Source organism: Gracilinanus agilis, chromosome 5, assembly GCF_016433145.1.
Source record: "Gracilinanus agilis isolate LMUSP501 chromosome 5, AgileGrace, whole genome shotgun sequence".
NCBI classification, from domain to species: Eukaryota; Metazoa; Chordata; class Mammalia; order Didelphimorphia; family Didelphidae; genus Gracilinanus; species Gracilinanus agilis.
Genome location: NC_058134.1, coordinates 181,247,277 through 181,270,667, shown reverse-complemented (window position 1 = coordinate 181,270,667; position 23,391 = coordinate 181,247,277). Strand labels below are relative to the sequence as shown.

The window sequence follows — 23,391 nt, the reverse complement described above, 5'->3', positions numbered from 1 at the left end:
GCGGCATAGGCGTCTGCGCTGACAACATGGCGGATCGTCTCACTCAGCTTCAGGACGCTGTCAACTCGGTGAGGAAATGGCGTTGGGGTTGCCTCCTATCCCCACGCTTTTTCTGCCCCCGTTCGCCTGTGGGTAAGGGGGTACCCTGATTGTGGCATTTTCTTTCTCCTCCCGCAGTGGCCCAGGCTGAGGCCAGAGAGAAATAGCAATGCCACGGTCGCCAGGCCCGGAGCCCCGAGTGGGCTGACCCGGGCTGCGGGTGGGCAGGGGGGAGGGGCCGCGTCTCCGTAGCTAGTAACCAACCAGAAACGTCGTTGCCCCTGGCTTCCAACCCCCTCCCCCTCTACCTCCCGCCCTAGTCTTACCCGGGGCTGCCTTTTTACGCTGTTGGGGGGGGGGGGAGGTCGAGCCTAGATCCCGGGCGGGAACCCCTGGAGGCGGTTACGGGGAGGGTAGGAGCGCTGCTGTCCCTTGGCTGGCGCCTGTTGAATGGTGCTACCCGCCCCTCCCCCAAGATGCTAGCTTGGATCGTGAGGAGGATTTTGTTAAACAGCCTTAACCCATTCTGGCTTACATCCAGGGCTTTCAAAGAAGGCCCACAATATCGGTCCACAGCCAAACCGGTTGTCTCCTTTCCGCCCCACCTACTCTCCAGACTCCTGCTATGTACCTGGCACTGTGCTAAGCACTTTACAGATGTTAATTATTTTATTAAGCTCCCACTGTGTGCCAAGCACTGTGTGCAGCACCTTTCAAATATTAATAATAAAGTCTTCTAGTGCCAAGTACTTTACAGATGTTAATCAGTGATCAGTAAACATTTATTAAGCACCTTCTAAGGGTGAAGCACTGTGCAAAGAGCAGTTGTTTACTTAATCCTCACTGCAGCTCAGGGAGGTGGGAGCTATTATGACTTCCCCCACACCCCCATCCCCCGTTTTACGATGAAGGAAACTGAGGCATACAAGTTAAGTGACTTGCCTGGCTCATACAACTTCAAGTTTCTGAGATCGAATTTGAACTCGGGTCTTCATCACTCTTAAGCTTTTTAACTTTAAGGTATGCAAAACCCCTTTTACACCTTGTCTTCTTGTCTCTGTTGGTCCAAGAGGGCCATATATATTGGTGATTTAAAGCTAAGTAGCCCTTAATATGAATAAGCCTTATATGTGTTTTCTCAGTTGGTTTTCAGTAAAAATAAAGAGGTGGTTATTATTAATGTTAGCGGCATCTAGTGACAGTGGATAGTTGCTGGGCCTGAAATTGGTAAGATCTGTTGCATGGTTTCAGTCTCCTCTCTGACTCTGTGACCCCATTTGGGGTTTTCTTGGCAAAGATACTGGAGTGTTTTGCCATTTTCTTCTCCAACTCATTTTCCAAATGAGGAAACTAAGGCAAACAGGTGTTAAGTGACTTGCCTAGGGTCATGCAGCTAGTAAAGTGTCTGAAATTAAATTTGAATTCAGGAAGATGAGTCTTCTGAGATCCAGCATAGTGTTATATCCTTTTGCCACCTAGCTAGCCCGGAAAGACCCAGAAAGCTTTAATTAGCTGTATAATTCTAGGCAAGTCATTTAACCTCAGTTTGCCTCCATTTCTTCAATTGTAAAATGGGAACAATAATAGCATCTACTTTCAGAGTTGTTAGATTAAAATGAGATAATATATATATATAAAGCTCTTATCACAGTGTCTGGCAAGAGGTAGACCTTTATCTCCATTTTAAAAATAACTGATACCCAGACAGAGATATTAAGTGACTTCCTCATCAGCGACTAATTTGAACTTGTCTTCCTGACTCCAAGTCTAGTATTTTGTCAACTAGTCATCTAGCTACCAGTTAATTGGGCTTGCTGACTAGTGTGACAGCAACATGAAGAACCTCAGTTCTTGATAATTGCAGTGTGATTGTTCAGCCAAGATTAAATTGGAGATAGCAGTGCCAACTTGACCTTATTTTGAAACATAATTTTACATTAAAAAAAACCAACATAGGGAAAATTGATTAATATAAGTCAATATAGTCCTCAGAAAGGAGCCTATGGAAATTGAGTTAAAGTTGTAGGGCCATTCATTTGACAAGTAATAAGTATATACTCTCTGCATAGCACTACTAAGTTATACAAAAGATGTAAAAATAATAGATACAGTTCTTTCCCTCAAAGAATTTATAGTTTAATTGGGGCAAAACATATATACATTTTAAAAAATAACAGTATAAAACATTGATTAAACACCAACATGAATACTCACATAAGTCTTGAAATGTAGACAAAGTAGAGAGACTCTTGCTTGCTCAAGAGGTACAGAAAGGGTTAATGGAGCCTGACTAGCGGAGTATTTGTTTTTGAGGAGTAGTGGAAATGTTGGTTAGATAAGAGGTTATTGAGAGCTTTGAAAGCTCAACTGATGTATTTAGATTTTATCCTAAGGACAATAGGAAAGTACAGGAAGATTTTGATCACAGTGTTAACATGATAAAAGTTGCGTTTTTAAAAGATTAAATGTTAGTGGTATACTGAATAGATGGAAGGAGTGTGAGACTAGAAACATTAGGAACCTATTGCAGCAATGCATAAGTAAGCAGATGATTTAGTAGTTGGAATGGAAAATAAAGGACAGATATGAGATGTTTTGAAGGAAAAATTAACTTTTCTTTAGTCATTTTCAGTTGTGTCTGACTCTTTGGTAACCCCTTTGGGGATTTTTTGGCAAAGATATCAGTGATTTGCCATTTTATTTACCAGTGGATTAAGGCAAACAGATGTTAAATGACATACCCAGAGTCACACAGCTAGTGTCTTGAGGCCAGATTTGAATTCAGGTTTTCCTGATTCCAGGTTCAGCACTCTATCTACTGAACTGCCTATCAGCCCTAAAAAATTAATAGTATTTGTTAATTTGATTGAATATAAAAGAGGAGAATCATAGGATTATAGAGGTAGATAAAAGAGGAGGATTATAGGATTATAGGGGTAGATAGAGCCAGATCTCAGAGGCTGTCACAAGCTCAAATATGAATCAGCAGTGACATGGCAGCCAAAACCTCTAAAGTGACTTAAGACTTCATTAATAGAATACTCATTTTAGAATTTAAGAGGAAATTAGAGGTCATCTAGTCTAACTAACTCAAAATAGAACATAAATGATTTATCTAAGGTCTCACATGTAGTCAGTAGCATCTAAATAGCATCTAGAAAGAGATGGTAGTTGTGTTGTATGATATTCTAGTCAGACCACATCTGGAAATTTGTATTAATTTGTGTGTATTCATTTTTCAGAAGGACATTGAAAAATTTTAGGATGAAAAGAATCATTCAATCAGGAAGATCTGAGTTCACATCTAACCTCAGACACTTAATAGTTGTGTGACCTTGGGCAGGTTACTTAATCTTATTTTCCTTAATCCACTGGAGAAGAAAATGGCAAACCATTCTAGTATCTTTGTCAAGAAAACCACATGGACAGTATGGTCCACAGGGTCTTGAAGAATTGGACACATCTTAATAATAACAAGGATTATGAAAAGACTGGAACTGAAATGAGTTGTCTTAAGAGACTGTGAGTTCCTTGTGTTACTGGAGGCCTTCAAGGGAAAGCCAAATGACTATTTGCTAATATTGTTTAATCTAGACCTCTGAGGTCCCTAGATCCCTTCTGACACCTGAATTCTCTTAGGTTTAGAGTTCGGTGACTGATTAGAGAATGATCTTAGTGGTTTCATTGATTGACACGGGAAAGTCAGGGGAATTGGTTTCATGTGGGAAGATGATTTGAACATATGCTGTGTTTATAATGAGTTTAGATGAAGCATCTAAATTGACACATCTAGTAGGCAGTTTGAAATAGAAGCTTGGAGCTTGGTTGAGAGAACAGGGCTGGAAGAAAGTTGGGAGTCTTCAGGCTAGAGATGGCAGAGAGCAATTGGGTAATTCTGTCACTCTGAAGATGTCTAAATGAGAAGAGAGTTAAGAAGTTTGTGAACAACATTTATGGGTGTACCTAGGTGAATATCCAAATGACTTCTTCCCTCTGCCCTTTTACCATTTACTTTTGTTACTATCCTAAGCTATGTCCTAAAGCTGCTTGGATGAAACATACATGAGGCTTGTTCTGTATAACTCTAGGGCAGTTGATTGGTGTTTGCCTAAAGTTAGAAAGATTTTAAAATTAGAGTTGCCATAGGAAGTGATGAGAGAATAATTTTTGAAAAAATTATTTATTTTTAAGTATTTTTCCAAGGTTACACAATTCATGTTCTCACCCTCCCCCCTTTGGGAGCTGACAAGCAATTCCGTTGGGTTATACATATATTATCACTCAATGCCTATTTCTATATTATTCATTTTTGTAATAGAGTAGTCTTTTAAAACTAAAACTCTAAATCCTATGCCCATAAAAACAAGTGATAAATCATATTTTTCTTTTGAATTTCTACTCCCACGGTACTTTCTCTCACTGTGAATAGCATTCTTTCTCAGAAGTCCCTTGAGATTGTCCTGGATCATTGCATTTCTATTACTAGCAAAGTCTGTTACATTTGATTGTCTCATAATGTTTCAGTTACTGTGTACAGTGTTCTCCTGGTTCTGATCATTTCATTCCACATCAGTTCATGGAGGTCTTCCCAGTTTTTATAGGACTCAAGCAGTTCATCATTCTTTATAGCAGAATAGTATTCCATCACCATCATATACCACAATTTGTTTAGCCATTCCCCAATTGAGGGACACCTTCTCATTTTCCAATTTTTTCCTACCACAAAGAGTGTGGCTGTAAATATTTTTGTGCAAACTTTTTTTTTTAAATCTCTGGGGTACAAACCTAGTAATAGTATTGCTGGATCAAAGGGCATTCATTCTTTTAAAGCCCTTTGGACATAATTCCAAATAGTCTTCCAGAATGGTTGGATCAATTCACAACTCCACCAGCAATGCATTAGTGTACCAATTTTGCCACATCCCCACCAAAATTTATTATTTTCCTTTGCTGTCATATTGATTAAACAGTCATTTTTAAGAAAGAGTTGGAATTGGAAAGAATCTTAGAGTTCTGAAATTTGAGTTTGAGTGCTGATTCTGGCACTTATCTTATCTTGATAACCCAGGACAAGACATTTAACTGTGTTTCTTCATCTTCAAAATGGAGGTAGCTCTCATTTTGAACTATAAAACTCTAGAAATATGAGTTGTTAGTAGTAGTATTCTTTCTTGAACTTTTAGCTCATAACCATGTTGGTAATCATCTTAGTGATTGTCGTACTTTCATAGAGAATAAAAGAAGGTATATTTTTAAATCATTCTTTCATACTTTTTTGTGTATTTCTTCACTTGTATAACTTTTTTACAGAAAGGAAATGCTGCCAATTAAAATCAACTGATTTATTCAAAATGACTTTTTAAAAGTTTATCAGTATTTTATCTAGAAACTATGACTAAAGAAAATGCTGTTTCCAGTATCCTTAAGCTTTTCAAAAATAATCCTGAGTCTTAATTTTTTGGTAATCTGTTTCAAGCTTGCAGATCAGTTTTGTAATGCCATTGGAGTGTTGCAGCAATGTGGTCCTCCTGCTTCTTTCAATAATATTCAGACAGCAATCAACAAAGATCAACCAGCAAATCCTACAGAAGGTAGGATTTTATGTTTTAATTTAACTTAAACTTCTTTAGTAAGGTAGATAATTATATATACTTTTCCAGAAGATCAAAAAATATATTTTATTCACTTAAAATGTGTGAAACTATTTAGGTATATTTGTAATGGCTTATATATCACTCTTATGAGATTCTTTCGTGAGATTCTCTGAGTGTTCTTTTGTAGAGTTACAACATTATGATCTACTTTTAGGTGGACAGGTTCTCTTAACTCTCCCCTGTAATGGTAGTAGATTTATGTTTCTCTACACACTCAGTCCAGCTGAGCAGTATTTTAGTAACAGTAGTTATGGTGAAGGGCGCAGCCTGTAGTTGTGAAGCCAAGAGACATTGAGATCATGGTTAGTACCATGTCTTAACCAATTGAACTAACCAGCCATAAATTAATATTGTAAGGTAGATTATTGTTATTTCCATTTCGTCTAGATGAGGGAAGTATGTTTGTTCTGATTCTTGTAGTGGATCAGAAACCTAATCATACCTTAATGCTTACTGAATCACACTTCTATTCTTCTTTGTCGGGGCTGGGACAAAGGACCAGGAAGAGGGAAGGACTTTAACCTTTCATGCTATTTCCATCTGTTTTAATTAAAATGAATTTTTAAAAATTTATATCTTTTGTTTTTATGTCACATCTGTTTCCAATCTATCCTTTCCCTGGAAGTCCTCATAACAAAGATTAAAAGAAAGAGGAAAAGTAGTAAATAAAACTAATCAACACTGGCCATGTCTCACATTGTAAGAAATATTCCACATTAATGACCTCTTCCCCCACCCAACTTTTACAATTGAAGGAAGATTTTCTCTGTTTTAATAAGTGTTTTGTCTTCTTTAAACAAATTTAAGAGATTTTTTGAAATGGTCCCAGTCTGGGCATGATAAAAGATGAGTTCACTTATTATAGTAGCTAAATGTCAGTTAATTCTGTTTCTTATATTTCATGGTATATATAATCTAATCAATGTGGATATTTATTCCAGTGCTGAAGATTGCAACCCTTCCAATACTTTCTCCTGTGTATTCTTCTCTTGTTTTCCCTTCAATTTTCTGTAGAGGCTATACCTAACATGCTAGTGGCTTATAGTTCTTGTCCTGTTATTTGGTACCTGGGTGTTATTTGTGTGGCCCATCTATTAAATCATTTTTGATATTTTGATTGGCCCATTTCCTTATCTGGTCAGAATTTTGTATGCAGGTAATATTCTCCACTCTATTTACATCTACCATGTATGTGATTCTCCATTGTCTTTTCTTTGTGTGACCTGCCATTTTCCTTCCTTGAACATTGGGATATATGTTAGTTATTTACTGACATTTGTATCAGAAAATTTTAATATTAATTAGATATGTGTATATGATAACTTATTTTGGACACTATGTCTGATAGATTTGCTTTTAATTTCTAGATATAGTTAATAGTAAATATTATTTTAGTTAAAATAATCTCAGTAGGATTTAGGCATTAAAATTAAATTTTGCAGATTGAAAACATTGTATAGGAAGGCATTGATTTAGGCAGTCAGTTTAATTGACTTAAAATGTGTTTAGTTTCTGAGAGCTTTAGGTACTCTGTAATTTCCTAATTGAGTTAAATTCTTTCTATAGAATATGCCCAGCTCTTTGCAGCATTAATTGCACGAACAGCAAAAGACATAGACGTTTTGATAGATTCATTACCTAGTGAAGAATCTACAGCTGCTTTGCAGGTAAGATTTTTTTTCCTCTTCCCTTAAGAAGTGAATGCTTAGCAATAGAAAAATTTCTAAAACAAGATGGATTAATACCTTTTCTTTCAGTATTTAAAGTCTAGCATATGAGAGATTTGAGGACAAACCTCATTAAGATGGGAATGATAATTTTTGTCAAAATTCCTATTTTCCAAGCTAACATCCCATTTTTGGTGACTTTCTCTGGGTTTACATACTATTTCAAATGCTTATGCATCTGCATCATGGCAAGGCATTTCTCACCTTAAATGCCCTCATCCTTAAAATGGGGATAATATTAGCAGTGTCTATTTCATAGAGTTGTTATGAGGAAAATACTTTGAAAACCTTAAATCCCAATGTAAAGGTGTGTTATTTTCTCCTAATAAAAGGTGTGAGTAGGAGAGAATTCTGGATGTGGCAATATATTGATATTTTAAAATGATAAGTAGGGGAGTCACCAGTTGTTAGGCCATATTTGCATATAGAGATTCCTAGTTTTTTAAAAGCTACATAGCCAGGTTTGCTGAGTATATAAAAATAAGTTTTTCATATTGACTAATTTTGTTGTCCTCCCCCCCCCCCCCCAAGTCTATGAAATTTCATTGTATGGAAAACCATCCAGATTAAAAGTATATCAATTTATTGCTGTGTTCTTTACTTTCAACCTTCATTAATCACCAAGGTTTTTCTACCCCCCTTTTCATTCTAAAGGCACTCATTTGCATTTTTTTTTTAAGGCTGCAAGCTTGTGTAAGCTGGAAGAGGAAAACCATGAGGCTGCTACATGCCTTGAAGATGTTGTTTACAGAGGAGATATGCTTTTAGAGAAAATACAGAGTGCACTTGCAGACATTGCTCAATCACAGTTGAAGACAAGAAATGGTACTCACAGCCAGTCTCTTCCAGACTCCTAGCACCAGTGTCCATACAGCATGTGGCTGAAAAATTGAACTGTTTTTAATACAACTTAAATTCTGCATCAACTTTACATGTGAATTGTACCAACGTTTGCAAAAAACAAAAACAAAACATAAAGCACTGTGACATGACTTCTCTTTAGTAATTCTGAACAATCTGCCCTTGTCACTTTTGATATAGAATAAACCTTATAAAATGCTGAGTTGTGGTAAGTTTGTGAGTTTTAAACTATTTTGTTGTCATTGTTGCCATTATCTGTATAAAATCAAATTTCCTTTTGTTTATTGGAATTAACCTTGCTTTCAAGGTTTTATATATTAATATATTTAACTAGAGTCAGTTATAATGTCCCGTTTTGAAACAATTTGCTGTTTCATGAACTTGTTTCTCCTAGATTGTAAATTCCCTTAGAGAGTGGGGGAGGGAAAAGGAAAGGAATAAGTATTTATTAAATGGCTACTAAATGCCAGGCACTGTGCAACGGGTTTTACAGATATCTCATTTAGATAAAATATGAGGACCATGTTCTATCTAACTTTTGTATCTTCTGGGGCACCCAATATATTACTCTGCACACGTTAGGCACTTGTGTTTGTTGAATTTACTTTGTTCCATAGGTTCTGCTCAATTTAAAACCAAATTTTTAAAATAGATTTTTATTGATCTTTTTTGTCTTTACATTGCCTAGATTTTCCCATTTCCTTTCATCTCCCTCCTGCTTGTCATCCCTTATAATAATTCTTTTAAAAGGAGGGGGAGGGAGGAAAAGAAAAAAATTCAGCAAATCTTATTGTTACATGGAAAAAAAATCCAATGTGTAGTGTTCCATACCTGTAGGAACCTCCTCATTTTGCTAGTTATTTGCCCTGCCTCTTCCCACAAAACCATTTCTAACCTCATCTAAGTTTTCGTTTGTTGCTAACATTTCACATTCCCTTCATGCCCACGTAACCTTCCACATTATCTCCACATCTGTTTTCCCAAGACTTCCCTTTGCTCTATCCTACTTCTGAGCTGTCTGGGATTTCTATTCTTTAAGCTCTTCTCTTTCCTGCACCCATTTCTCACTTTTTTCCTACGTTACTTTAATTGAACAGTTACAAATTCCTACCTGATAAATGGTACTAGTAATGTGCTGTAGGTGTTCTTAGACAGGAGAGATCTCTTCCAGTCTTGGAAGATTCTATAGAGAAACTAGACCTTGAGGATTTTGACATGTAAGGAGGGTGGTTTAAAGGAATAGTATGAACAAAAGTAGAAAAACACAAAATAACACTGTTTAGCTACCACACCACACCAAGTTAATGTGGGGAAGTAGTGGAAGTTAAGACCAGAAAGATAGTTTGGATCCAGACTATAGCAGTCCTTATATGCCAGGCTAAAATGTATGGACTTCTGCTGGCATTCTGAAGGCTTCTCATCTGAAAGTAAAATGATCCACTGTATCACCAGCTGCTTAGTGGTCATTTTAAACTGAATATCCCATAGGATTTCCAAATTCAACCTATATAAAATAGAACTTCATCTTTCAAGATCTAACCCTCTTCTAAACTTACCTATTTTCCAGTGAGGACACTACTATCCTTCCTAACTTTTGTAATATCCTCAACTCTTTACTGTGTCTCTCCTTAATCAGTTGCCAAGCCTTGTCATTACCACCTCAACATCTAGTCTTCCCCTTCTCTCCAAACCAAAGCACCTTAGTTCAGACCTTCATTACTTTCCACCTCCCCTCCCGCCATAGCCTAGCTGACTTCTCAGACATCTGCATTCACCTTCTCTTGCCTGGAATCAGATCTCCCCAAACTTTATGGCCATTTCCAAAACATACTGCCTAGCATGGACTCCTTTCCCCTCTCTAGTTTCCCTTTATGTGTTTTCCTCCCCAATAAGAATGTATACTTGGGGCAGCAAGTCAACAAAGTAGAAGAGGGCTAGGCTTGATGACAGGAGATTCTGGATTCAAATATGACCTCAGATACTTCTTGGCTGTGTGACTCTGGGCAAATCACAGGACTCCAATTGCCTAGCCTTTACCACTCTGCCTTGGAACAAATACTTTTTTAGTATGGATTCTAAAAAGGAAGGGTTTTTTAAAAATGCCTCTTGAAGGCAGGGATCATCATATTTACTTACATTTGGATCCCCAGCACTTAATATGGTGCCTACTACATAACAAGTGCTTAATGAATGCTTTTTTGTATTTTGTCTTTACACTCTTCCAGTCTGGTACGATAATAATTTTTTTTTTTAAACTCTTGCCTTCTGTCTTGGAGTCAATACATAGTATAGACACCAAGGCAGAAGAGTGGTTAGGGTAGGAGATGGGGGTCAAGTAACTTGCCCAGGGTCACACAGCTGGGAAGTGGCTAAGGCCAGATTTGAACCTAGGACCTCCTGTCTCTAGGCCTGACTCTCATTCCACTGAGCTACCCAGCTGCCCCCTGAGCCAACTGTAATTCTAAAGTCTTTCATTCCTTTGCTCAGTAAACTAAGCTAGTTTTTATACAAACTTTCCCTGGCCTTTTTAAAGCCCTTTACAACCTGGTTCAAACCTACTTTTCTGGTTTGTTAAATATTTAATTCCCCTTCATGTAACTTTCTGGTCAACCAAACTTCCCTTGTTTTCCTCAAATAAAACCATTCCATCTTTCTCAGGTATACATACAGTCCTTCCTTATTTTTGCCTCTTAGAATATCTAGTTAGCTCCAAAGCTCATCTCCAGCCTATACATGAAGCCTTTTCTGAGTTGCTAATGCCTTCCTTCCTAAATTTTCTTGGGATAATTTTGTATGTCTTGAATACATCCTCTGAGAGACCTGTTAAGGAAACAAGGTGTTTTCTGTTTTCATCTGTATCCCTAATATTACATTACATAGTATCTGCTTTATAAATACTTGGTGACTAATCAGTAATTCAAACAGAACTTTAAAATAATCTGGTTAACATGGAGAATAGCTGAAAAAACTAAACAAATTGATAGAATAATATTGCTATAAAAATGATTAACATGAATTCAGAGAAATGTGGGAAAATTTTTATAAGCTGACGAAAAGCTGAAAAGCACAACTAAAAGAATTTAACTACAATGTGCCTGAAAAGATTGAGTAACTAAAAAAAACAAGGTCTTGGAGAACAGATAATGAAAGATACTTCCCTTATTATTTAAAAAAAAAAAAATGGGGTTCCCGGGACAGAATGTTGTATCCATTGTCAGACAAGGCTATTCTCAGTTCCAAATTGATATCCAGAATAGTCAAACCAATGAATAGTTTAAACATTGTCATTGTCATTTCTACCAGATGACTCCACAGTCTGTTTCTGTATACATTTATATATGTATGTAATAGGATTGAGAGCCAGGCCTAGAGACGGGAGGTCCTAGGTTCAAATCCGGCCTCAGACACTTCCCAGCTGTGTGACCCTGGGCAAGTCACTTGACCCCTATTGCCTAGCCCTTACCACTCTTCTGCCTTGGAGCCAATACACAGTATTGACTCCAGGACAGAAGGTGAGGGTTTTAAATAAATAAAAATAAACTTATTTATGTATGTATGTCCTTAATTTTTTTTCCCCTTAACTCCATTTCCTTATTGGCACTGGTTGTCTGCTAGAGATATCCCATTATTAATGTCCCATTACCATCCTGAACAAAGCATGTCCAAAAAATCTCTATCCCATCTACAACTTATATTAAAAAATTCTCAGTTTCTGTTCAGAGCACAATAATCCTTCCCTTCACTTAAGTCGAGAATCATGACTCTTCTACCTCAGTCCCATACCTAATCAATTGTCAGGTCTTAATGATTCTACCTCCATAACATGTCTCAAACTCTTCTCTCTTCTCCAATCACATAGCCATTACTCTAATTCAAGGCCTTCTTGTCTGGACTATTATAATTGGTTTTATTATAATTTGTTGTATAGCAAGCAACTTTATTATATATTGTGTATAATCACATAATAAAATAGTATATATTTTTATGTATTAACTTTATATTATTTTTATATACATTTATACACATTAAAATTATATATTTATATTTTATACATATATATAAATTTATATGTATAATATAAAATTAATTTATATATTAAAATAGTATAATACATTTTGATTTAGCATAATTATTATTCTAAATGGCCTTTATATTTCCAGTTTCTCTCTTGCAATGTATTTTTAAAAATTTTTTAATTTTAATAACAAATTTCCACATGAGTTTTATGAAGTTATATAATCCAGATTGTCTCTCTCCCTTCTTCCCTCCCCCATTCCGAAGCTGGCAAGCAATTCAATCTGGGTTATACATGATTTATCACTTGCAATTTCTATAATACCTATTTTCTATAGAGCTTCCAAAATAATTTTCCTGAGTCCATGTCATTCACTTGCTCAAAATTCTGCGGTGGCTCCCAACTGCTTTGAAGATAAAATGAAAACTCCTTAGGCTGGCATTTGTAGCCTCTAATTTGGTATTGTTCTTTTTCAGATTTATTTTATAATTTCCCCCTTCAATCACTTCATTCTACACTCCAGCCAAATTGTCCTAGTAGCTCTTCTCAGAATTTAGCATTCAGTCTTGGTCTCTGATCCTTCAAACAGGAATGCCTGGAATGCATTCTTTCTTTACCTTTCCCTCTTAGAATCTTTAGCTTCTTTTCATGTAGCTCAGAAGCCTTAGTGCCCTCTCCTTCCTCAAATTACTTCATGCTTAATTAATTCTATGTGAGCACACTTTGATTTCTCCCAGTTGAATGTAAAGATCTCGAGACAAAGACCCTGTGGAGTTTTTTCTCTTGGTATCCCTAGTATGTATGGCACAGTGCCTTGAACATAGTAACTACACAATAATTGTTTACTGGATTAAAATTAATCCCTCTGCTCTAGAGGGATCATTTTCAACATTGTTTCACAAACGTGTTAGGATTTATTCCTGGCTCCAAACTTTTGCATATGCCGTTCCATGCTGTTTATAATAAATATACGTCTCCCTTCTCTGAATTTCCGTCATCCTTCACAGTTCAACTCCAGTCCTACCAGCTCAGCCCTACCTATTCTCAGACCACTTTAGCCCACTTTGATATCCTCCTTCTATGATCTCCCTAGCACTGTGACTCATTTTCCCACTTAATCACATACAGTGATTGTTATACTGCCCTACATCATTCTTTCAATTGTTCAATCAACAGGCATTTTTTAAAGCTCTTAAACAAGTTCCTCCAACAAGACTAAGGACAGGGAGGGTGCATTCCTTTTCTGTCTCAGTATCTAGCTCATTGCTTTGCATTGAGCATCCCTCTCAGGACTGGGTATGCTGACATAAAGTTATACATATGGGCACTAGAACTTCCACTCTTTGTCCCTGTAGGGGACAGCTAGGTGGTATAGTGGATAGAGTTGCCAGAGCTGAGTCTAAATGTGGCTTCAGACATTAACTAGCTGTGTGGCCCAGGGCAAGTCCCATAACCTTGTTTGCCTCAGTTTCCTCATCTATAAAATAAGCTAGAGAAGGAAATCCTAAACTCCAGGACCTTTGCCAAGAAAAACCCAAAAGGGGTCGTGAAGAGCTGGACACAACTGGAAATGATTAAACCACATGTCACTAACGTTTTGAATAGGTCAGAGCCATGAAAAAGACATCAACGCATATTTGGCCTCCGGGAGAATAGAGTAGGTACTTTGGACTCAAGAGTAGATATGTAATCCTGCTTTGATGAGATTCCAGCTCTGGAGGCGTAAGGCCCAAGATGTGCCCATTAAGGGCATTTAGTGAATGTTTTGCCAATTTTGAGTTTAGGTGAAAACTGCTGTGTCCTTCCCTCTCTTTTCTGGAATAATTTTTCACACTCTCCACTGGTTTGTTTTTTTTTCTGGCTGCCTTTTTCAAAGGACCTAAAAGAATCATGGATCCAATAGTTCATTAGTCTTCCTCAAGTTATTACACATGTGCTATGAGATTAAAACTTATTTAGATGATTCTGGTAGGTCTTTTGTTTCAATATAAATTCTTTCCAGAGAGAAGGATTTTCAGATGCACAGTGCCTGGCACCTGGGGATGGATGATTAACAAATGCTTGTGGATTGATGCTATTTGGAATGTGATCAGTAGGAAAGCTGATGTTTCTGCCTTGACTTTGTGCTTTGAAAATAGAGAAAAAGTCTAACTTAGAGGCACCTATGAAGTAAAGGAGTCTGGGATTCATTCACCCTCCCATCCATCTGAACCACCACTAGGGGGTAGACTAAACTCATCGTGTGTCTCCCCAACCCATGAACAATTCACTCTTCTATTTCTGGTCAGCCAGAAAGAGTCTGTGTGTTAAATCAGTGTCTTCACTGATTAACATTGTTGAGCATTTAAGAATACATAAAAGTAAACTTAGCTACAGTAGTAAATATGAACACACAGCAAAAAAGGCCTACAGTTAGTGACTGCTTAGCTCTCCAGCCTAGGAAGGGTCCACAATAGAATCTTTAAAAAGCTTAATTGCTTCTCATTCTATAAGAATTGTGTGCACTGATGATGGGAGAGAAGGAAGAGAAGGGCGCAGGCCATTTATTCAAGAGAGAAACGGGGCAGAATTTGGAGAAAATTCTATAAAAATGTACTATCTCCCTCATTGATTGTGGAAGCTCCATGAGAGCAGGAGCTGTTTTTCTCTGTTTGTGCCCCTTTTACTTAGCACAGTGCTGGGAAGGAGGAAGGAAGATGGGAAGGAAGGGCCCAGGCACTAATAAAATACTTGTTATGTGCCAGATATCTTGCCTGGTCCTGGCTTTGTCAATATGAATTCTCATTGATCCTTACAACAACCTGTGAGATAGGATGCTACCCCATTTTACAATTGAGGAAACTGAGGTGGTTGTTGTTTAATGGCTTATCCAGGGTTGTACAGCTAGTAAGTATCTATGGCTACACTTGAACTCAGGTCTTCTTGACTCCAGGCCCAGCACTCTACTGCACCATCCAACTTCCTTGAATGTTCCGTGTAAGTCACACACCTCATATATAGGCACATGGTGTATGTAGCAAAAGTTCAAAAAATTGGAATGAATTAATATTTCATTGGTACAACTAGGGTAGCCTACTTTAGAAAATTGTTGAGGATTACATGTTTGAGATTTGTCTTATTTGAAGAAGGCTTGATCAGAAAAAATAGCACCATAAATTCTCCAAATAAAAATTTTAAATTACTTCAATAAAGAAAATGAAGTATTGAATGATAAAATGGCAATAAGTAGCAACATATTCTTATGCCACAGAGGTCAAAGCAATGACCAAGTTTAGGAGAGGATTCATATTTTTTAAAATCATGGCTAAATATAAATGGTTGGCCATTTGACATTCTTCATTAAAAAAGTGAAAGAAGTGAACAGTGGCAAAGAAAAATCAATTAGAAGTTAGTCTAAAAAACTGAAAAGAAGTAGAGTATGACTATCAAGTCATTAAAAGGCTGAAAAGGTCTTAAAAGGTATATCAATTACTATATTTTAATCATTTAAAAATTATAACTTGAATCTTTTTCATGACATCACTGGAAAAAAAGTCACTTTTATGCTAGGAACAAATCTTTGGTGATAATTTTATCAGTGTTAAATTAGACTAGAAAAGTCATTTGAAAAATATATATATTTTGTATTATATATTTATATGTAATATATGCATATATCATATATCACATATGATACACATTATATATCATATTATACATCATTTGCTACATATGTATTATATATTTGTATATACTATCTACACATATATATTTACATATATATATATAAAACTCTGTCATGCATGTTTCTATTTATCAGCTCTTCCTCTGGCAGTGCTCCAGTTTCCTCCTTTGTAAAATGGGAATAAAAATAGTACTTACCTTCTAAGGTTGTTTTGAGGACGAAAAGAGAAAACAATTTTAAAGCGCTTAGCATAGTGTCTGGCATACAGTAGGAGCTCTGTAAGATGTTGGCTATTATTATTATTATGATAGACATTGACCACTGAAAAAGACTCCTTTCTCATAGTGCTGTGGTCTCTGGGCACATCCCTGGAGTACAGAACAGTTTGCTGGGTGAAAAAACACAAGTCACAAACAAAGATAATAAGATCTCCTTAGAGTTTTGGTGCTAATTAGGAATGTGGAACTGTCTAGATAAAGTATACTAACTGTTAGTCAGCTGATTAAAAAGCATTTATTAGATAAGGGTTTACTGCATGCCAGGCAATAGGTAAAACCAATCCCTGCTCTCTAGGAACTCACATTCTTTTTTTTTAAAATATATTTTTATTTTTAATATTGTCCCCTAGTTACATGTTTCATGTTCTTTCCCTCTCCCCCAGCCCCCCGTTAACCCTCTTAGCCGACTCACAATTCCACTAGGTTTTACGTGTATCATTGATCAAGCCCTAATTCCATATTATTATTGATAGTTGGACTAGAGTTATCGTTTAGTGTCTTCATCCCCAATAATATCCCCAACAGCCCATGTGTTCAAGCAGTTGTTTTTCTTCTGTGTTTCTCCTCCCACAGTTCTTCCTCTGAATGTGGCTGGTTTTCTTTCTCTTAATTCCCTCAAGCCTTGCTCTGGATCCTTGCATTGCTGCTAGTAGAGAAGTCCGTAATTAGGAACTCACATTCTAATGGAGAAAACTACATGGAAGTAACTAGGTACATTGCTGTTGTTTAGTCCTGTCTGAGTCTTCACGACTCTATTTTGGGTTTCCTTGGCAACAATACTGGAGTGATTTGCTGTTTCCTTTTCCAGATCATTTTGTGGATTGATCAGGGGTCACACAGTTGGTATGTAAAGTTGAATTTGAACTCAGATCTTCCTTATTCCAGGCTGAGCACTCTTATCTAGTGTACCACCTAACCACACCTATCTTTTTTTTTTTTTAAACCTTTGTTTCTCTCTTAGAATTGATACTAAGTATGGGTTCTAAGGCATAAGGACTAGGCAATTAGGACTTGCCCAGGGTCACACAACTAAGAAGTGGTTAAGACCCAATTTGAGCTCTCTACCTCCCATCTCTGAGCCTGGCTCTCAATCCACTTAGCCACGGAACCACACCACCCTAGACTATTAATAATATATTTGTGATTAAAAACAAGATACCACTACTTGAAACATCTTACCAAAACTTAGTCATGGCACGGACCGATATGGTATAACACCACAGTGCTATCTATTGTGGAACTTTAGCATTCCCAAAATGCCTAATACAATGCCTGTTTTACAGTGTTACCAAAGTTTGGAAATAAGAGAATTATTCATCACAAATACATTCTGAGAACTACAGAGGAGCTTTGTTGTTATCCTATTGAGAAAACTTGGAACAGAATTTAATGAACCTCTTTGACAGATCTGTGATTTCATTTATGTGGATATTCCTTCCAATGATGAAGAATGCATTAGTCTTTGTATCGCAATTTTATAGTGGAGTGTGTCATCAGAACAATTTTGATTCTTCTGCCAATATGAAATTTTCCATGATTCACAATCATATGTCACAAGAGAGAGAGAGGATTGGGCATTCAGTTCCATGTGACAGGAAATAGCTCAGAAACACTGATAATGTCTCAACATTTCCCACCTTAATCCAGGCTGATTTTCTCCTTTTGTTCAACTCTGGGTCCAGCTCACTGTACATCTGCTTGTAGGTTTTTTGTTTTTTCAAAACCTTACCTTTTCTGAATTATGAATTATAAGAAGGAAGAGCAGCAAGGGCTAGGCAAACTGGGTAAAGTGATTTGCCCTGGGTCATACAACTAGGAAGTGTCTACGCCCAAATTTGAACCCTGATCCTCCCAACTCCAAGCCAGGTACTCTATCCATTGTGCTACCTAGTTGCCCCTACTATCCAGTATTGAACCATAATCTGGGCAATTGCCATTCTTTATTCACTTGGCTTTTCCTACATGGACTGCTTAGGCTAATCCCCTGTATATCTCATCTTGGAGGGTCTGAAAAGTTCTGGGAACTTGAAGCAATCAGGGCAAGGCCATTCATCAACAGGAGCATCTCTAGAGACTAGTCTTTGTGAGAGAGCTCCTCCATCATAATTATGAGCACAAGAGAGGCAACGAGTGATATAGGGAAGAAGGGCTGGACCTGGGTGAGGAAGACCTGAATTCCAATCTAGTCTCAAAACACTGATCTTGGGCGAGTCACTTAACTAGCCTGTTTGCCTCAGTTTCCTCCATTGTAAAATGGGGATACTATACTTCTCTTGGAGGATTGTTGTGAGAATCAAATAAAAACATTTGTCAGAGCACATAGTAAAGTTCCTGGCATACTACAGGTGCTATATAAATGCTTATTCCCTTTACCATATTTCTCGTTTTATTTCCTACCTAATTTTAATGATCAAAAAGTTATCAGACAGGATTGTCTCTGTTGTTTTGTCTTTCAAGGAATCATGCACAATTTGATGTATTTATGGGAATAAATACATTGTTGGAAGGGGAAGGGAATGAGCATTTAGGGAAGAAGGTAAAGAGTAGTTGCTGAATTAAATATCTCTTAATAGACAAACAAATTCAGTGGATATTGTCTCCATCTTTCTGTCAAATTTTTGATGTTAAAGTGTTCACCTCATCTTTACTAATACCCTCATCAAGAATGTTCTCAATGCGTTTGGAGATAATTCTCATTAAAATGTTTATGTAGGTAAATATGTAGGTCACTAGTTGTTAATGTGCTCTTGGCCATCTTATTTTGGTAATAATAAAAGATTCATTTAAGCTTTTCTCCTCAAAACCTGTGCTATCTTCCCTTTATTTGTCTACCTATAAATTGATTGATCCTTCAGTATCCTCAATTGTGTCTCTATTAGCATGGATCTCTATTTAAATTTGATCTAATTGGGGGCAGCTGGGTAGCTAAGTGGATAGAGAGCCAGGCCTAGAGACAGGAGGTCCTAGGTTCAAACCCCCATTGCCTACCCTTACCACTCTTCTGCCTTGGAGCCAATATACAGTATTGACTCCAAGACAGAACGTAAGGGTTTAAAAAAAATTTTTTTAAATAAAAAATAAAAAAATAAATTTTATCTAATCCAGCTATCTTTCCCATTTTTGTTCTCTTCAATTCTATTTCTACTTTTTCTCTTAGCATATTTAGGAGTGTCATGTTAGAATCTAGTTGTGGTGGCATCACTATTTTTAATTAAAAAAAAAAAAACTGCTTACCTCCCATCTTATTGACTCAATAAGGTGTGTTGGTTCCAAGGCAGAAGAATGGTAAGGGCTAGGCAGTGGGGGTTAAGTCATTTGCCCAGGATCATACAACTAGGAAGTATCCGAGGTCATATTTGAACCCAGGACCTCTCGAATCTGGACTTGGATCTCATTCCACTTAGCCACCTATCTATCCCCTGAATTTCTTATTTAAAAATTTTCTTTGTAAATCTTTTTCATTCTTCAGTTTGTTGTTCTTCCAGTTTTACCTTTAAATGTCACTAGGATGGCTTCCCTTATGCTGAAGGTGGGGATTGATTGACTAAATCAATCCCTCCCATTCTATCTGAAGTAACTAACAATATGCTCCCATCTGATACCGTTATCAGGTGAGAATTGACCCCAATTTAGGCGTCAGTGGGAAATAGAATTAGGTATGAACAAAGCTGAGACTTCCCCACTGGATTAGTCAGCCCAATCAAAGATCTTTTAACTTGCTGCAGCAGGACGTCTCCTAGAACGAGAAGGAAGAACTTGGTCGTGCCTTATAGATTTTGGCTCAAAGCAGCAAGCTAGTTTGCTTTCGGGCGGGATTTTAATGTCTTGCAGGGAAGAGAGAGCGCCCTGAAAGGGAAGGAAAGGATTGCTCTTGAGGATTTTTCATCAGTTCACTTTTCTCCCCTCCACTCCTACACTGAGGAGAAGAAAAGCTTTAAGACTCTACGAGGATGCACTCCCTTGGATGGGGGATGGGGGTGGGAGGGGCGGGGGAAGCAGCGGGAATACTTTGGGGGTCTTGGCTTATGCAGTAGATCCTCTGACCCGCCAGCAAACCCAGAGCAGTCTCTCGCTCGAGCTGGTCTGCTGGGCATCCCCAGATCTGGCTCCGAGTCTCTTCTAGGGCTCAGCGGCGGCTGTGGTGTTAGATGTGCCCGAAGGGCACCAACTGCAGCTCTGCCAGGTGAGCCCGCGGCATCAAGACAATCCCGCTGGGAGTCCCCCGTGACGTCCGCGACACTGGCCTCCGCACGGGCTTTCTCTTCCAGAACCTGCGGGCTGTGGAGGCTCTCGTGCTCTACTGTGGCAGCCGGAGCTGCGACTTTAGAAGCTGGTCTCTCCGTGCGCCTGCGTCAGCGAGAAGCCCGAGAGCAAGGAGTGGATCTGCACCTCCCTCGAGGTGCTGCCTTGTGGTGCCCCCACAGGCGCTCCCCAGTGCCCGCCCAGCTGGCCTGGACCAAAGCACGAAACCGGGACCAGACCCACCTCACTACAAGAACTACCCCTCCACCCCCAGCCCGGCCAGGCCCCTAACAAGCAACCCGCCAAGCAGTCCTTTGGATGCAGCTACTTCCTGAGTGGGCATGTGTACTGTGGATGCATCTGAGCCTCGGAAAGCGCTGCTGTACTTCCTCTGCAGGTCAGAAGAAGCAGAGCCGAGGCTGAAGCCCTCCTTGCCATCTTCCACCCTCAATCAGCTCAAAGAGATTCCACCTGGCTTCTCTGGGGACAGCTGGCTCTCAAGACTTCTTTTTTATTTGATTTATTTGAGCTTTTTTGACATTAAATTTTTTTTTTTCATTTTAAACCCTTAACTTCTGTGTATTGACTTATAGGTGGAAGATTGGTAAGGGTAGGCAGTGGGGGTCAAGTGACTTGCCCAGGGTCACACAGCTGGGAAGTGTCTGAGGCCGGATTTGAACCTAGGACCTCCCGTCTCTAGGCCTGGCTCTCAATCCACCGAGCTACCCAGCTGCCCCTTGACATTAAATTTTTTAACATTTTGAGTTGCAAATTCTCTTCCTCCTCCCACTGATTGAGAAGGCAATATATCAGCTCTACTTGGGAAACCATGCAAAACATTTCCATATTAGTTATTTAGGAAAAGCAAGAGCAAGAAAAATAAAGTAAATATATGTGCTTCATTTTGCACTCGGAATTTATCAGTTCTCTCTGGAGGTGGAGAGCGTTTTTTTCACCATGGGTCTTGTGGAATTGTCAAGATGACTTTTTTTAAATCCTTATCTTTTGTCTTAGTATCCTTTCTAAGACAGAAGAGTGGCAAGGGCTAGACAAATGGGGTTAAGTGACTTGCCCAGGGTCATACAGATGGAGCTGAGTGGCCAAGGCCATTAGGATAACTTCTTCTTCTTCTTCTTTTTTTCCTTTTTTTACATTTTTAAACCCTTAACTTCTGTGTATTGGCTCCTAGGTGGAAGAGTGGTAAGGGTGGGCAATGGGGGTCAAGTGACTTGCCCAGGGTCACACAGCTGGGAAGTGTCTGAGGCCAGGTTTGAACCTAGGACCTTCCATCTCTAGGCCTGGCTTTCAATCCACTGTGCTACCCAGCTGCCCCCCATTAGGATAACTTCTTAACCAGTACCTTGCTAGGTTTTCTTTTCTTACTTCTGTAGTATTACTATTGATAAGACTCTGAGGCAGAAGGTAAAGAAGTTCCAGGCCCGAATGACTAAGAAGTACAGTTGGGATTTTGAGGCTGAGCCAAATGACTGTGCCCCAGTGGTGGTGGGAGCTTCCATCTTGAAGTAACTTGCCAGCTCTGAGATCCTGAGCTAATGATTCTCTTCTTCCTAAGCGGCCAATCAATCATCTTGGAATACAAGCTCTGTTTTAGTTCACCATCTTTTTGGACTATGAGGTAGAGGCAGAGGTCTTTAGTCTCAGGTTCACGGATTTGGAATGTCTTATTATTATAGACTGGCGTCCCCCATTGGGGACTCCTATGTGGCCTCTGCCACCTTCTACCCACACCCCCCCACACCTCTTTACTGACCTGACTCAGTGTCACCAAAACTCACTGTCAGAATGAACCCTTACATGAATGAGATTCTCAAAGAATTTTGACATCTTACTTCCTCCTAAAGGAGCTGGAAGGCAGGGAGAGCTGCCACATTTTCCTTAGAGAGAACAGTTTGTCTTGAGATAATTTCTAAAGGAATCTCAGGTCTGTGAGAGGTGAAAGACAGACAGCTCACTTGTAGCCGAAGACTAGTTTTCAGTCTCTGCTTAAATTACATGCCACTGATTCTGGACCAGATTATCTAATTCCCCTGACCAGGACTATAATTGGGGGGGGGGGGGGGAGGGAGTGTCCATACCAAGAGGGTAGATCTGAAACAATCACCTTCATTGCCTGGTGCAGCTATGGACTAGTCTTTCCTGATCCTTCTGGAATGTGAAACAAAACTACATGAACCAAAGAACTTCTCTGGAACTACCTGGTGTAGACTGTTCCCATGAATGGAGCTGCTATAATTTAACAGCAAGTAAGTTCCCCTCAGTAGTAGTTTTCATATCTTAAGGAAGCTTTGTGGCCCTTGTTAGGATCTCTGAATAGACTGTAATTTACTTAAATTCCCCAGGTCTTAGTGACCTATTCTCTCCATTTATTTCCTGCAACTGTCAGTCTTTTTAATTAACCAAAGCACCCACCTAGATTAGAGTTCAAAGGTTGTGCCAATAACTTATAGGCAAAATGATGTACTTAAAGAGAGACTACCTTGAACTGCCCCTTTCTTCATGTTTTTTTGATAAGTCTTAGCTGCCATTTTTTTCTAGTACATTTTTTTGGTATCTCAGTTTTTGAATGAGAATCTTGAGTGGAAATGATTTTTAGTTCCCCTTGTTTCCTTGAAGATTCCTTTAAAAGAAGGCTGGATGAATTAAATCTTTTCCTTGAGAATTAAGAAAAAAAAGAGAAACATTACAAGGAGCCCAGAAAAAAAAGCTGTCCCATGCCTCGTGGGATCTTCTTAAGTACACTCTACGGTCAAAGAAAGAGCCTGGGATCATTCACATAAGCCAAAAGAGAATTTACTTGTTAAACTAGGGAAAACAGGGTCAGATTGCTCTAAGCACTTGTTCTCATTATATTCATAGCACAGCTGCACAGTTTTATAGTTTGTGGTAGAGA

At 38.4% G+C, this 23,391-nt stretch overlaps 1 protein-coding gene across 1 annotated transcript; it reads left to right on the top strand.

The window, feature by feature from the left end:
* MED21 (mediator complex subunit 21) lies at positions 1–8,483 on the top strand. Its single transcript, XM_044678309.1, has 4 exons — positions 1–68; positions 5,516–5,630; positions 7,260–7,360; positions 8,101–8,483. Exons 1-4 carry the CDS (start codon positions 27–29, stop codon positions 8,275–8,277), a joined length of 435 nt encoding a protein of 144 aa, XP_044534244.1. The 5' UTR covers positions 1–26; the 3' UTR covers positions 8,278–8,483.
* Positions 8,484–23,391: the final 14,908 nt, after the last annotated feature.